General features: G+C 43.6%; 1 protein-coding gene across 1 annotated transcript in view; it reads left to right on the top strand.

Moving 5' to 3' along the window:
- The first annotated feature begins 306 nt into the window (after positions 1-306).
- The window catches only part of GPC6 (glypican 6), a 1,076,681-nt gene continuing 1,060,975 nt past the window's right edge, over positions 307-16,012 (top strand). Inside the window, exon 1 of the mRNA XM_007196857.3 lies at positions 307-1,100. Within this exon, the coding sequence (XP_007196919.1) occupies positions 941-1,100 (160 nt within the window). The 5' untranslated portion in view covers positions 307-940. The remainder of the gene's footprint in view (positions 1,101-16,012) is intronic.

The following is a 16,012-nucleotide window of genomic DNA, read 5'->3' as shown; positions in this document are numbered from 1 at the left end:
CAACAATTGGAATTGTGTTGTCCTTTACGTCCACAAAAATATAGCTTACTAACGTAAGTTAATGACTTCAAAATGCTTTTTGTGTCTAGATGACTTTGTTATGGCATTTAAAGGTAGCATTTCGGATCAGTATGAAGGATGTTCAGGGAATGAGAAAATAGGAACCTTTCCTTTTTTTCCCCCTCCCTTCTTCTACCGAGTAGAAAGAAATCCAGTCCAGGTTTTGCCTTCGACTCTGCCTCTGAATTTCGGCTGTGCAATGTGTAGCACGTTTCTCTCCCGCCCCTCCTTTTTCCTTCCCTCTTGCCTCCAGTGTCTGTCTCCAGGATTTCTCTCTCCCTATTTCAGGAGGACTCTCACAGGCTCCCTCAGCCTGTGTGAAGCTGAGGTTTCCCCTGGATCCCGTATATCCCCAACACATACCTCCACGCACACGCAGCCCCAAGAACCCCGCGCTCACACCGACACACACTCGCACGCGCACACCCTCGCGGCCGCCTGTCCATCTCCCTCCCGGGAGAGCCGGCGCGCGTCCCCACCTTCGCCGCACACTCCCGCGAGCCGAGCTCGCCGCGCGCTAGAATTCTGCGGCTCGGAACTCGGATCGCAGCTCTCAACCCCCATGGTGGTTTTCTAAACATTTCTTTTCCTCCTCTTTCTCGTTTTTTATTGCACCGTTTTCGGTCTGGGGGGCCAGAGCAGCAAGGCGGCTGCTTTCCCAGCCAGCCCTGGTTGGCTTGCCATCCTCCATCAGGCTTATAAAAGTTTGCTGAGCGTAGTCCAGAGGGCTGCGCTGCTCGTCCCCTCGGCTGGCGGAAGGGGGTGACGCTGGGCAGCGGCGAGGAGCGCGCCGCCGGCTCTGGCGGGCTTTCGGCTTGAGGGGCAAGGTGAAGAGCGCACGGGTCCCGGGGTTCACCGAGCTGGATTTGCATGTTGCACCATGCCTTCTTGGATCGGGGCTGTGATTCTTCCCCTCTCCGGGCTGCTGCTGTCCCTCCCGGCCGGCGCGGATGTGAAGGCTCGGAGCTGCGGCGAGGTCCGCCAGGCGTACGGTGCCAAGGGATTCAGCCTGGCGGACATCCCCTACCAGGAGATAGCAGGTAAGCGCGGGCGCGCGGCCCGGGCCGGCTGCAGCCCTCGGCGGCCGCACGTCCCCCGCGCCTCCGGAAGCCCTCCGCCTTCCCCCTGTTGCTGTTCACTTTTCTGTCGGGGCTCTCCCAGCCGCGGCGCTTCTGTGCGGGGCGGCGGATGCTCCCGCCGCTTCGCCCGCGGGGGAAGGTGTGCGTCTCGGCTGTCTCATTGTGTGCACACGCGGGAGCGCCCTCCTTCCCTCCCGCCTCCCTCCCTCCCGCGCCCTCGCGCCGCCTTCGCCGTTGGCCCCGGCCGCGCGGGCCGGGGAGCCCGGCACCCTCCGGGGCGGCCGCGGCGCGGGGGCAGATAGCCGAGCGGGGCGCCCACCCCGCGCCGCTCGCTCAGGCAAACTTGGAAGAACTGCGGCCGCAGTTTGCCGAGCGCCACAGTCTGAGTGGCGCCTTCTCCGCTCCCGCCCTCGCGCCGGCGGGGGCGGTGGAGAGAAGCGGAGGGCTCCCTTCGCCCCTCGCTCCGCTCTCCTGACCTTCGGGGAGGCAGAGCGCCCGGCGCCCGGGCCGGGGGCGGGAGAGGCTTGGGGCGGGGGGGAACCCCACCGGGGGACTCGGCCTCCGACGTCGGCGGTTCCGGGCTGCTCAGGGGAGTTCGTGGGCTGCCCGTTTCAGATTTGGGGCGGGCTTTCCCGTTACGGTTCCTCAGTGCTTCCCCGATTGCGGTTGGTCACTCGCGGTTCGGGGACACCCCGGCCACCCGGCGCCGCGCCCCGTCCTGAGCGCGGCCTCGGCCGCCCGCTCTGGGAAGCGGAGACAACTTAAGCGGGTGGCTCGCTGGTGGATTCGTCCCGGGCTCCTGGGACCCCGCGTCCCCCGCGTGCCCGGCCACCAGCATTCCTCCACCGAGAGCCCCCTCCGACAACTTGCGCGGCAGCCTGGGCGCGTGTTTTCCGGCTCTTAGCTCCAACCGAACCCGAGCTTGTCGGGGGCTCGGTGAATGAAACGTGTTGGGGAGAGGTAATCCTGTGGCTGCGAGGGAGGCCAGGAGATGCTCCGGGGGCGCGGGCTGCTCAGACCCCGCAGCTGGAGTCCTCAGGGTCCTCGGAGGGTCGAGTCAAAACGCTGGATTTCCACCAGCCTCTCTGCGTTTTGCCAAAGAACTGGTCGCTGGAGGAAAAGCATTTTTGCAGAGATCTTAAAACATCACGGTTTCGATACGTAGTGGGATTGCTGTTTTATTGCGGTTGATCCACAAACTCTACAAGTGGGGTGTTTTACTCACACCGGAATGAGCACATTTCTAGAAATACAGGCATTGAAAAAAACAGCTTACACATCACGCTAACAGCGCGGAGCATTATATACAGAGAGCCTTTTTAAATTCTGAGCCAGACATAGGCAGCCTCTGGTGAGTCGGAGGCGGAACCTGTGGTGAATTATAAGACCACTTTTCTCTCCCTGTCACTTCTCCCTTTTCCAGAGCTCCTTAATTTGTTAATCAGTGAATAGAAAGCGACTGCCCCCGCAGCTCCTTAAGTTTCTTAACTCTCCTTCCCCTTTGTCTACTGTTATTTCATTCTTTTTAATTAATTGATAAGGATCAGCTTTGCTTTTTTTCCCCTCCCCCCACAATCTCAGGGAATTCAACTTTTTAAAGGTTTAGAGTATGGATCACTTCTTGTAGGAACTTTTTCTCCCCTTATCTGGGCTTTTTCAAACTTTTAAACACACATATTTCCCAACATGATTTCAGATAAGATATCTCAAAGAAGAAAATAGTTAAGTATTTTTAAATTGCTTCAGTATTCTTTAGTGGATAATGGGACTTTCAGGAGACTACAGTTCATCCTTACCGCGATGCAAATCTCCTTCATATCAGAGGGAAGGTTTTCGGTGTGTATGATTTCTGTAGGCCCCATTGACTTTCCTGAAACATTGCCAGTGGTTGAAATAAATCCTTCAGTAGAGTTTTAACTACAGAGGGTTTTTTCCCCCTTTTTTCTCCACCCCTTGACAATTACACTGCTTGCTAATTAGCTACGAATTTCTAAAACGTGTGCACTTTTGTTAAAATCACTTTCTAGGACTAAGGGCACTGTTGAGTTTGCCTAAATCCTCCTGTCCTTTGTGCCAGTGGAAATACTCAAGCTATAGGTCACTGGGGGGTCAGAGGCACATCTGATAGGAAAAGAAATGAGTTGAAAGATAACTGTATATTAAGGATCAACATTTTTTCAAGGTAAATTTTACTCAGCGCTACCTATTGCTGTTGGAATGATCACTTAGGTGTCCTGTTATTAAATGAACACACTCTTCCTCTCTTCCCTCGTTCCTGATACCATTTACTTTTAATTATCTAGTATATGGTGGTTATCCTTCCCTTCAACTCCTTTCCATCCTTTGCCTTGTTTGGACTTTTACTGGTTTGCTTGAGAAACGGCATGTGCTGTTAGTCTGCCAGGGAACATGAATTTAAAGGAACTGCTGTTCAGATTTCAGGTTCTTGAGAGCTGTTTCTAGTTGAAAGATATTTACAGGTAGCTTGCCTGGTAAAATAACTGAGAAGTAATAAGGACATGATGTTTCATCATGACATTATTAAAGTTTTACTCAGAACTCACAATTGTGAAATAGTGTGCCCTTTTCCATTCTAGGATAAAAGGGAGTTCTTCAAACTCAACAGATGAGGAACTGATGGGTAATATATAAAGTTCGACTCTCAGAGAGTGCTTGGGAAAGAGGAGGCCTTCAGGGGGCAGCTTGTACCATTAATCTTCACTCAGCCCTGATTTTAAACCATCCCAGGCAGATCAGATAGACTATCTGCCCTTGTTTCAAAGACCTCCAAAGGAATAGACTCTTGAGCCCCTCTCAGCAATCCATTCTATGCTTAGTAATTTTTGTGGTATCAAAATGTTTCCAGATACCTAGCCAAAAGCCTTCAAAGTGTGCTTGCTTATTTTCTCTTGTTCTATCTTCTGGGAAGATATTGAGCCATGTAGCATCAAGTTCTTTGTTAGGACTGTTATTCTGATCAAAGGTCAGTGTGAGACATGCCAGTGTTTCTTCCAGCATCAGAAATATTATCTCACTTTCCAATCCAACTCATCCTGATGGCGCTCAACTTCTAAAGGAACTCACAACTGAAAAGAGCATCTGCTTAAAAGTCTGGGCAATTCAGGGAATGTTGTTTTATGCTTACGGTGCCTCTATTTTATGCTTTGAGCCTTCTTGGAGTCATTAATTATAATATGCATGTGTTGCTGACTAGTGGTAATTTATTGGCTTACAGGTTAATGTTTTTCATTTATCTACCGCAACTTTACTTAACAATCCCTTATATAGAAATTACTATGTGCCCGGCACCTATCTGAAAAACATTACCTACTTTCAAAACATTAAACATTGCCTTACTGACTTTTTCTAATAACTTAGATGCTATCATTATCCCCATTTTAAAGATGAAAAGACTGAGCAACACAGAGACAAATAATTAACTTTCCCAAGGATGACTCAGATAGCAAGTGATGAGGCTGGAATTCAAACGCAGGCACTCTGACCCCATGCACTGGAGTCCATCCACTTCACCTTGCCCACTGCCATTCTGTATTTGTCGAATGAATGCATGTAAAATCAATTCTTTCCTCATCTAATACATCTATAACCTGGTATTATCAATCACCATATGCATTCATTCACAGTTCAAGCTATTTTTCTGTTTACTTGCAACATCTACAATTTTTCAAAATCACTTTGAATTTGGATTTTATGTTCTCTGGAATTGGCTACGCTACCACCACTAAATTGTCTGTGTACTCTTGCATTTTCCCGATCATTGTATAGATGTGGTTATATGAAAGATAGAAAGTAAAAACATGTGTCGGGTTTTTTTCAATACACTGGGCCTACTTTCTGAATATTGGGTTAGTCCAAAAAAACTTACTCCAGGAAATTATCATGGGGGTAGAGGGAGGAGGGAAGTTTATCTCCACAGATTAGGAAGAAAATATAATTAACTCTGTTCTCAATAATTTAGTTTGCCACCTTTTTTCTATCTCAGGTATTTTGAGAGTCGGGCTATAGCTGGATATTAAGAAAGCAGTAAATTCTCTCCCATCTCTTTAATATCAATTTATCTCAAAAATCTAAAAATCTGTCTCAAAGTCTAAAATTTAAAAAAAATTCTCTTATATTCCACTGATATACTAGTGACATTTTTAGTCTTTCTTTATTGTTTTCAAATTTCAAAATATGTAATGCTTCATTTTATCTGGCCTTCTTCCAGCAGTCCTTTCCTTTTTTTGGTGGGCTTCCCGGGGAAAAGCCTTCCCTCTCTCTGCTCCCCAGCAAACCAGCTTATTTGATACATTTGCTGTTAACCCAACTCTTTTTTCAATTTTACATGTAGATATCACATTAACATAAATGAAAAAACAGTGTTTGGTAAGTCTTACTCTTTTGGAGACATATTAAATCTCCTAGTTTGGGATAAATAATTTAATTTCCATTTAGCTGCCTGCTTCACAGAGTTCTGATTTCTTTGCCCTCTGTTTAGTTAGGCGATGTCTTTAAAATCCTTTCGAAGAACACTGTGAGGTAGAAATGAGTTAGCGGAACTTCAAATGTTTTTTTATGATTTGTCAAGTCACTAGATTACTAAAAGATTCACATTAATTCCAGGTATCAAAGCAATCTAAAATCTGGACTATTAGGAGTACCACTTGTTAGACTCTTGATTTGGGAATTAATTTTAGAATGATCCTTGCAAACAGAGTTATCTTAGCTGATTTAATTAGAAGATGATATGTCATCATTGAGAATAAGAGTTCATCTGAGTTGACTGATATACTTCTTTACATAAAACTTATATCTTTTAACTGTGCCACATTGTAATAGCTTGTGAGCAGAAATGTAGGCCACTATCAAAAGTGATTTAAAATATACAGCGTTATGTTCTTTAAAATACTGTAGTATAAACATTGCATTATAATTTATGTGAGAGGGTGACTAGTGTTCTTTTACAATTATGGGTGAGTATTATGAACAGTTAACAAAATATAAAATTGAGTCCTTTTAAACCAAAGTGACCTACCATTCAGTCGCTAGATTTTTATAGAAATACGAGTTTAGGTTAAAAACTGCAGTAAAGGAATTATTGATAAAATAATTCATTAGCTCAGTCTTAATTCATATTCAAACCCACAAAAGTAACATCATAAGACATTTTTTCCTCCTTAATTCACATCTCTCAAAAGACTTCTAGCAAGGCCAGCAAGGTGACTTAGAGTTGTCTTGCCAGTATAAACGGAATAATTAATATTTCAAACTTGGTGCTTATATCCTTTTGCAGACCAAATTCTGCTTTCTTAAATTCTTTAGCTGGCACACAACGAGACTTTAAGTAGTTTCATAGATTTCTCCTGTATTACTCAGTTTTTAGTGATTTACCTGAGAGTGTTTGAAAGTGTAGTTGACTCCCTGGATGGTATGTTTGTAAATAAAGGGTTTCATAGTGCTAACTCTTGGGTAAAGGTTTAAAAATTCTAATAATCCTGGATGGAAATATTGAAGAGTTTTTAATAACCCTGGATGAAAAATATTTTTAAACAAATGCACCAGTTAGTAACAAAGAGAAATAGAAATTTGATTCCACATTTACACATTATTCAGGTTATTATTTTTATAACCTATTCTCCATTTCTTTTAGGCATTTTTTTTTTCATTTTTCCAGTAACTAGCTCTTATTTACCTACTATGTGTAAGTCACCATGCCAGGGACTGGCTATAGGGCCCCAGGGAATTTTAATCCCAGCAGGGAAGCAGAAATTAAGGGCACCTTTAACAGTGAATGGCTGAGATGAGAGCACAGCACTAGGGTACCTGGCACTGGGAAAGCATTCAGGAGGATCATGTGGGGACTTCCCTGGCGGTCCAGTGGTTAAGACTCCGTGCTTCCCCTGCAGGGGGTGTGCGTTCAGGTCCCTGGTGGGGGAACTAAGATCCCCCATGCCTGGAGGTGCGGCCACAGTAAATAAATAAATAAAAAGAAAAAAATTTTAAAAATGGAAAAAATATAGGATCCTGTGTTCTGATCACAGGGTTATGGAAATGCCTCCTTGAAGCAGAGCGATGGGCTCTGAAGTGTGAGTACAGAGTCAGGAAGGGGTTGGGGGGAGCAGAGGACACACACATTGCCTTTATGGAAAGAAGGCCCTGAAAGCATGAGAGGAGTTCCGGTTTACATGATCACTGAGAGCCATTCTTTTACATAGGAAGAAGTCCCAACATAGAGCAGTTCTAGGAGTGAGAAAGTAGAAAGTTAACGGTATCACCCAGTCCCAGGTTCTCCCCATCTTTTGGCTCTTCCATCCTCATTCCAACCATCATCCAGGTCAGGGCCATGATGGAAACAAGATGGCTGCTGGAGTACCAAGAGGCAAAGGGGCAATGCCCAGAGGCATAGAAAGGGACCATTTCTTCCCATGTGCATCTCTCCATTGATGAGGCAGACTAGCCTCAAAAGTCCCCCAGCAGATTTACCCACGCTTCTCATTCCAGAATTGCTTCCTATGCCCATGCCTGGAAGAGAAAGGAAACGGACTATGGCTGTTGATCTGAACTAGTCACAGTTATACCCTAAGACGGGCTGGTAGTCACCTTTCTCACGTATATGGCCACTGAAATGCTTGGTTAATCTTCATAATCTTAATAAGGAACTTAGGGGTAATGGAGAAATTGAGAGGAATGACTCAGACTATCTGAATTAAGTATTTGGCATTCTTGCTTTAAACCAGTGTTTCTCAACTCCAGCCAGTGGTGAACTGATAAATGTTAAACAACTGGCTCTCTGGAGGGTAGTGTGTGGAGAGACCAGATTTGTAGCATTTGCCAATTTTTGTGGTCTAAGTGTTCCCACTGTGACCGATCTTGAGCTACTCACAGCTCAACAACCGGCTCACAAAATTCCAGAAAATTTAACAACTGGCTCTTTCGAGTTGGAAAGAGCCAGGGCTATCCTGGAATCATGTGAGATATTTAAAAAAATACCTGCACTTGGGCTTCATCTTCAGATAGTCTGATTTAATCGGTCTGGGAAGGGTACTTCCCTCCCTCCCTTCTTCTCTTCCTTTCTTTTGAAAATTTCCCAAGTAATCCTGATGTGCATCTAGGGAAGAGAGCCAGTGGTCTGGAGCAGTGCTTCATAAACTTTATCATGCATCAGAATCACTGGAGGCCTTGTTAAATGCGAACGCTTGGGTCGTCCCCACAAGTTCTGACTTAGTAGTTCTGGGATAGGACCTGTAATTTTCATTTTTAACAAGTTCCCAGGTGACGTTGATGCTGTTGGTCTGGGCACCATCCCTTGAGTTTCTGGGGGCCACATTCCGGGTGCATTCAATGTGGTTTTCAGTACACGTTTTTGTCAGGGGAGACAGTCATATTTGAGCAATGATTTTGTGTTATTTTTCGCCTTGACCTTGGGTAGGAATCTCCACCCAGAAAGAGTTGCTGCTTCCAAACTGCGCACCCCGACCCTGTTTCCTCAGCTTTCTTCCAAATGTCTACACTGACCACTAGGGGGACCGAGGGAAAGAGAATGACTGGCTCTCTTCAATCCGTAATCACCTGTGCCTAGAGCAGACGGGGCCTAACCCAGCTGCCCTGGGCACTTCTGCGCGAGTAAAATAAAACCACAGCATTGCTTTAAAGGGAAACTGGGAAAAGTCATTTTAAGTTTCTTTCACGGTAGGATCCCGATTATTCTTTGCTAATATGGTAGGCTCCCTATGAGTATGTAGGACTCACTTTGGGGGTCTTTTTTAGAAGATTTCTGGTCAAGAGTAATTCCAACCCTCCCCCCCTCCCTCCCCTGCCCCATCCCGCCTTGAGCTGTTTTTCCTGTGCAGATCTAGCCATTTGTTCCTGACTTCCAGATACAAGGAGACTACATTTAGAGCTGGTCACCCTTCATTTTATACACATTTAATTACAGATGTAGCATAATACATTCTGGACCTGCACACCTGTGTTCTGTTGGCTTTATCAGCTAGTGTGTTTGCTCCTTACATTTCTTGGATTTCTTGAGAAATTGACTTCCTCTTTTTGTGCCCCCAGAACAACTGAGATTCGCAGGGGCCAGTGCTCCTCTGCTGAATTCCAGGGAACTAGAGGTGTTTCCTCTCAAGGCTGCAATGAAGTTGAGGCAACTCTTCTTTGCAAAGAAAGCACTCTGAGGTCTTCCAAAAAATGATGACTAACTTTCAGTTATTATTTTCTTAATGGGTCAGAATAGCTCAAAGTCAATAGCACTTTTTAAAATTTTTTTTAATTTTTTATTTATGGCTGTGTTGGGTCTTCGTTTCTGTGCGAGGGCTTTCTCTAGTTGTGGCAAGTGGGGTACACTCTTCATCGCGGTACGCGGGCCTCTCACTATCGCAGCCTCTCTTGTTGCGGAGCACAGGCTCCAGACGCACAGGCTCAGTAGTTGTGGCTCACGGGCCTAGTTGCTCCGCGGCATGTGGGATCTTCCCAGACCAGGGCTCGAACCCGTGTCCCCTGCATTGGCAGGCAGATTCTCAACCACTGCGCCACCAGGGAAGCCGGTCAATAGCACTTTTGCAATGAACTTGAAAAAGCCACCATGCTTTTGGCTATTATAGGCATTTTTAAGTGACAGGCCTTAATTTTTTTCCTGAGAAAGTAAGAAATGTTGTCCTTTAGCCGTTTGCTTATCCTATTTTATTCCAAATCCCAATGATTGGGAGTTTTTAAAACTTAAAAAATGGTAAAATTTAAGATCGTTGATTTTTTTTTTTTTTTTTTTTGTAGCAAAAAGTTTAACAAATGATTTTGAAGAGTTTAAGTGATCTTTGACATAATGGGAGCTCTATTTGGAAAAAAAGAATTTGTAATTCTAAAGCATTAATTATCTGGAAATGCAAGATTCCTGAACATTCCTACTTGATCTGTTCCAGCCTCTCCTCCAGCTATATGTTTGCACTGAATTTAGGGAACATAGTTGACTGTTACTTTTACATTATCAAGTGCTAATGTGTGAAAGGCTTTTACTGTGCTTTTACTACTCATTTGATTATGTGGTTATCTTATTCAATATTCTTTCACAGACTGGGGGGTATTCAGACACCAGGAGGTCAAGTACTATGTTAAAAGCTTAGGCCAATCTTTTTATATGACTGCCATAAAGAATATATTCATTTCACCTATATTACCACATGGCTCTCATAAAAGGTCAATTTTAATTGAATATAATAGGTTGCAAATGGCAAATCTTATGTCATCAACAACAAAATCATTACATATAATCTCTTTTCAATTACCACCTTCCCTTCTTTAATAAAAGGAACTTGGGGATTTCTTAAAATCAGAGATCTTCATGATGTGTTTTGTATACTAGACATATAAAAATTGTATAAACCCATGTTTTTCTATTTTAATAAAAAAAAAATACAAGTAGGGTGATCACACTTAAATTCCAGTTAAAACAGTACATTAGGTGCAACAGATATTCACAGCAAAAAACCATGAAATTATACTTTTTCATTTTGTTATATTTAACAAACTTTGAGTCAGTTTCTCAGCCTGGGTTATTGCTGTAAAGATAGATAATTTAATATTGTAAGAAGTTATATGCATAAACGTAAACTAGTTGCTATGATTAAAGAATGGCGATTTATTTTTATCCAGAACATGCTTATTATTAAATGATACAAAGGTTTGCAGTTTAACAAAGTGTTGACTATATATAAAAATATAGGTTATACTGATCTTAATTCTATGTAGTAACAAAGGTGCATTTTATCACTGAAATAACAGTTTCCTATAACTGAGAAACCTGTAACGCATTTTAATTTTTATTTATTTATTTATTTATTTTTGGCTGTGTTGGGTCTTCGTTTCTGTGTGAGGGCTTTCTCTAGTTGCGGCAAGCGGGGGCCACTCTTCATCGCGGTGCGCGGGCCTCTCACTATCGCAGCCTCTCGTTGCGGAGCACAGTCTCCAGACGCGCAGGCTCAGTAGTTGTGGCTCACGGGCCTAGTTGCTCCGCGGCATGTGGGATCTTCCCAGACCAGGGCTCGAACCCGTGTCCGCTGCATTGGCAGGCAGATTCTCAACCACTGCGCCACCAGGGAAGCCCTGTAACGCATTTTAAAGTGAGTTTTAACCTTTCTAACCATTAGTTTATAAAGTACGACTCTTGACAAAGCCATTGTGATTCCTCTGAAATATTTATTTTCAAAAATATGATGTGGTACTTGAAAAAAAAAGTTTAAAACTGCTCTCTGTTTTGAAAGGCTTTGAAACAGTATTCTTTGGGAAAAAATGAGCCTCTCTCCCAATTAGTATCATCAGGAAAAACAGAAAGATGGAATACAAATAAGCGAGAGCAGGCTTTTCCCAGGGTGACACTTCCTGAAGCTATCTTCATGCTGGGCGACAATTCTCATTTTAACCTAATGAAGCATTAGAGAGAACCAGTGTCCTAAGAGAGAAGCCTGGAGGTTTCTGGAAGTCTCAGGCTGCCTATCTCCTCGAAGGCACTGCCGGGGAGCCGCTGTCTGGGACTTCTGGAAGGTGCCAGGGTTGCCCAGAAGGAGGCTCTGCCGTGCAGCTCCAGCCTGTAGGTGTACCACCTTCGGCCACATTTCAGCCTGGTTCCTGTGGAATTGATTTTCACGGCTCATGACAGAAGCTGTTTTCAGCCCTTGAAAAGGAAGTGGCTGGGCTGATCCTCTCACACAAACAGCAAATTGCTCCCTGGCTTTCAGAGCCTTCGAGGTCTGCTACCTTAAGGTTCTAATGGCCTTTTAACAGTGTTTCCAGCTGAGCAGCAGATGTAAAGGATACTGAACATTGAAAGCACTGTTCTTTTTTTTTTTTCCCCTCCCGGAAAGAATCATTTTTTAACAGACATTGTACAAACACTGTATCCCAGGACCTATTCAGCGGCATGTTAGATTTGAAAAACTGAACCAAATCTCCGATAAATATATTGTCAGTGCCATACAGCTGCCACCTTGCTGGGCTCAGTGTCCCATTTTACCGCCCATCAGGAGCTGAGATCATGTCACCATTAGTAGTGACTCCATTTGGTAACATCTCATTAGGGAAAAAATAATTAATGAAGCCCCAGAAAGCCTCTAAAACCCCTTATACTTTCAGTCCATTCATTTTGATCCTAAAAATGACAGTATATTTCTGAAAGCAGTACACTGAACTTTCAGAATTATATCCAATCTGCCTTTGTCTCCCTTTCTGTTGTTTTGACGGTTCGTTTTGTCCTCCTGTGGGGCAGGGGGGTAAAGGGTTTCCCGAATAGGCAGCTCTGTGCTCCCTGCAAAGTGAACTTCAAGACCTTTAAACTAAGGTTTGGTCTGAGGTTGGTATTTCAGTCTTCTGGGCTTTTGGGGAAAAAATTAAACGTTACTGAGAAACACTGGTCGAATTGGACATTTTCCATTAAAAAAAATTAGAGAAATAGTACGTCTTTTGATTTCACTTAGGTCCAAGCAGTGCTTCTTCATTTCAATTTTCCAGTGGTCACTGGACAAGAGAAAACCAGCCATGCAGATAAGGCATGATTCCTCACTCCAGGAACTCAACCTGTTGTACAAGCTTTTGGAAGACCTTTAGGAAGTATGTGAACTGCCACCATATTTTTCCCCCAAAGTTGAAAACATAGACACGTTGCCACTCCAATGGGAAAAGGCACAAGATTTCCTCTCCGTCCTTTGCTGCTTCACTCATGTGACCCATCTGGTTTTCCTCAGGACCTCCCACTTGCTGGGTAACTTGATGGATAAAAAATTTTAGTGTGATCAGTTAAGCTCTTCTCAGTAAATCACGTGGGATACTTTCTCTGGTTTTAAGCAGAGGCTGGCTTTGACTTCTCGCTGTACTGTGTAGCCTTTTTTCGGAACCTCTCTGTGCTTCCGTTTTGTCATCTGTGAACAGGGATACTAACAACCCCTACCTCTCAGTGTTGTGATTGTATTACGTGAATTAACATTTAAGCTCTTAGAATAGTGCCTGGCATTTAATAAAGGCTATATACATATTTGTTAAACGACAAACGCTAGGTAAGCAAATCAGTCTCTTCCATGGGTCTAGGGAGTGTCTCTTCCCCAGGAAAGCAGGGGGAAGAGGGAGTTTCCTTGGGCTCCTCCCATCTCCAGGGCCCTGCTGACCCGCACACAACTGATATCTGGGGTTGGTGTGCTTTGTGATCTGATCTTGTGCAACTTGGGAAGGGCCTGGTAGCCCCCTTTCCTGAAGTATTCACCCTCACATTGGCCATTCTGGCCCTGTAGGCCTCCGGAATCCCTGACCTGTCCCTCACCTGGCCTCTGGCCCACCTGTAGCCTTCATTACCTTCTGGTTTACCACTCAGCTACTTTCTGAGCCTCCAGCAGGGTTGTATGAACTGCTGGGCCAGACCTGTGTCCCCTGGGTGTGGGTGCAGCCCTCCCTCTGAGCGCCCTGTGTCTCCAAGTTTACCCTAAGGTTGGTGTCAGGTAGCCCACCGGGCAATCTCTTCCCAGGGTCCTAAGCAGAATTTGAGCCAGAAATCCCTCTTCTCTTTGGCTTCCTGTTTTGATGCAAAGCTCAGAGAGGAAAACTGGAAGACGTGGGGAGCCGTTACCATCCCTGTTCTTCCTTTCTTCCCGTGACCTCTGGGGCCGGGATGGGTTTGCTACCCTTTCTGTTCCTGGCTGGACCTCAAGCCCTTCATCCAGGTTTGAAGACTTTTCTCCTGAAAAGGTCCAGTAACAGATACCCATGCCTCTGGAGGTGGAAGCTTGTAAGAAAACAGTGAATTAAGGGGCAAAAATATTGAATCAGTTAAGTATTTGCAAAATATCTTCCCCATTCCATAAACAAGATGAACGCTTCCAAAGAATCTCTCAAACATCAAGTGAACTGGAAATAATATGAATTCCTTGTTTATATGGGAATCTTTGGACTTCCTGGCAGATGGTACCATATAGAAGCGAAAGGACTTAAGTCCTTGTTTTGTGCTTACTAATTGATCATTTTAAAGTTTTCTTACCTCTTTGAATCCCAGTATCCATATCTATATAAAAGGGCAATACTATAGGTTGGCTTATAACATTTTTTTGTGAGGATTAAATGGCATAATGCATGTGAACAGCCTGACAGAAATCTTCAGTAAATGTTAGTTCTTTTTTTTCCCAATTCCCTCCTGACACACGTTTCGTGATGAGAAATCTGCCTATTTCTTCATCAGAAAAGGAGAGAGAAAACCTAGTAGGCTGTAATCCCCACTCTAAGACTTAGTCACTTTTAATTTCCTTATAAGAGAGAAGCTTTAATGGAACGTTAAAAGGTGATCCTAAAATGCTGTTAAATGTCAAATAGCAAATCTTTCAAAAATATTTATTTCTCTTCTTTTTGGTCTTCTACTTGGAAATGGCTCTGAAACTTCTCTTTCAGGCCATTCTCACTGGTTTGTGTTGCGCATGCCACCAGCAGAAGGATATATAGCTGTTAACATTGCCTTGATTATTTTAATTTGCTTAAACCAGTGGTTCTCAAAATCACCCAGAAGGTGTGTTCAAATGTAGGCTGCTGGGTTCCATGCTAGGAGTTTCCGATGTAGTAGCTCTGAGATGGGGCCAGTGCCCAGGGGACACTGATAGTCCCTGGATCATACTTTGAGACCCACTGGCTTAAATTTTAAGCCTTAAACTATCAAAGGTCAGTTTGGTTCTCCAGTGGCTTGAGAATAAATTTCGACCCTGTTGGTTGGACATTCAAGATCTCAAACTATCCTTCCAGTTTACTTCTAAGCATCCTTCTAGAAATTTCTGTCTGATTAAAAACTTTTTCACTAAACTTCATTTTCTTTCTGTGTCTCATTTCATTTGCTAACACCTCATAACAAGGCTTGGTCTGTCCTCCTCACTTTTCTCCACTAACAAAAATCCAGTTGAGCTCAGATTCCCCGTCGTGAATTTGTCCTAGGCCGTCCAGTTCCTAACTATTCCTTTTTTGCCAAGCTTGTGGAATGTTTGTGTATTCATTTGGTAATCAGATTCTGCCTTCTCATGACTCTTATCATGTCTCCTGTCATTAAATGAGTCTCTTAATTTGTGTTTCCCAAATTTGCCTATGTGATAGCTGAGGGAACGTTCACACACATTTGTACTCCCCAGAACATAGAGCTTGGGCATAGTAGGTACTCAATAAATAATTGACTACTCCTTAATCGGAAATATAAAGAGATTTTGGCTGGGGGGGTGGTCTGGGCTTCCAGACAACTTTCAGTAAGATCAAAATTAAATGGTGTAGTATAAAGACACCCTTATATTTTCTTTGAAAGATTGTGGCTGATAAGTTATATTAGCTTAGCCAGTGGAAATCAATTTGTGAAAGTGTAGACCACCAGAGTTTATTGCGTAGAACATGCATTTTGTTGCTTTCATTTTATTTTAGAGTATAACGTTTCTTCCAATGAAGCACCTGCTATATATATGTATATGTCTATCAAAATTTTTTTTTTTTTAAAAACGTGTCATATTTTAGCTATCACTGACAGCAACTTTCAAATACCTGAAAAGATTAGAGGAGTTAAATGTAAAGAGTACTTTAAATTGCAGTGACATTTCCTGGGAGATAAAGAAATTGATAGAGAGGAAAGTTAGTTTAAAAAGTCAGGCCTTTTTAAAGGGATAAAGCCATCACATTATATCACCTTTGGAATGATCTATTTATGATGGAAGCTTTGAATAATAAATTGTGCCACTAGAGTGTTCATAGGAACCACTTGTAATTTTGTGAATTCCACTTTAAACTGTTACCTAACTAAGTTCCCTTACGTTGGTTCAGGTCAGTACAAATTTATCTTTAATTAGTTGGTCAAAGAAAAACACCCACAGTTGCCCTGCCCT

This window comes from Balaenoptera acutorostrata, chromosome 18 (assembly GCF_949987535.1).
Source record: "Balaenoptera acutorostrata chromosome 18, mBalAcu1.1, whole genome shotgun sequence".
In the NCBI taxonomy this organism is placed as follows: domain Eukaryota; kingdom Metazoa; phylum Chordata; class Mammalia; order Artiodactyla; family Balaenopteridae; genus Balaenoptera; species Balaenoptera acutorostrata.
Note: the sequence above shows the minus strand (reverse complement) of the source record. Positions and strands in the feature narration are given on the sequence as shown.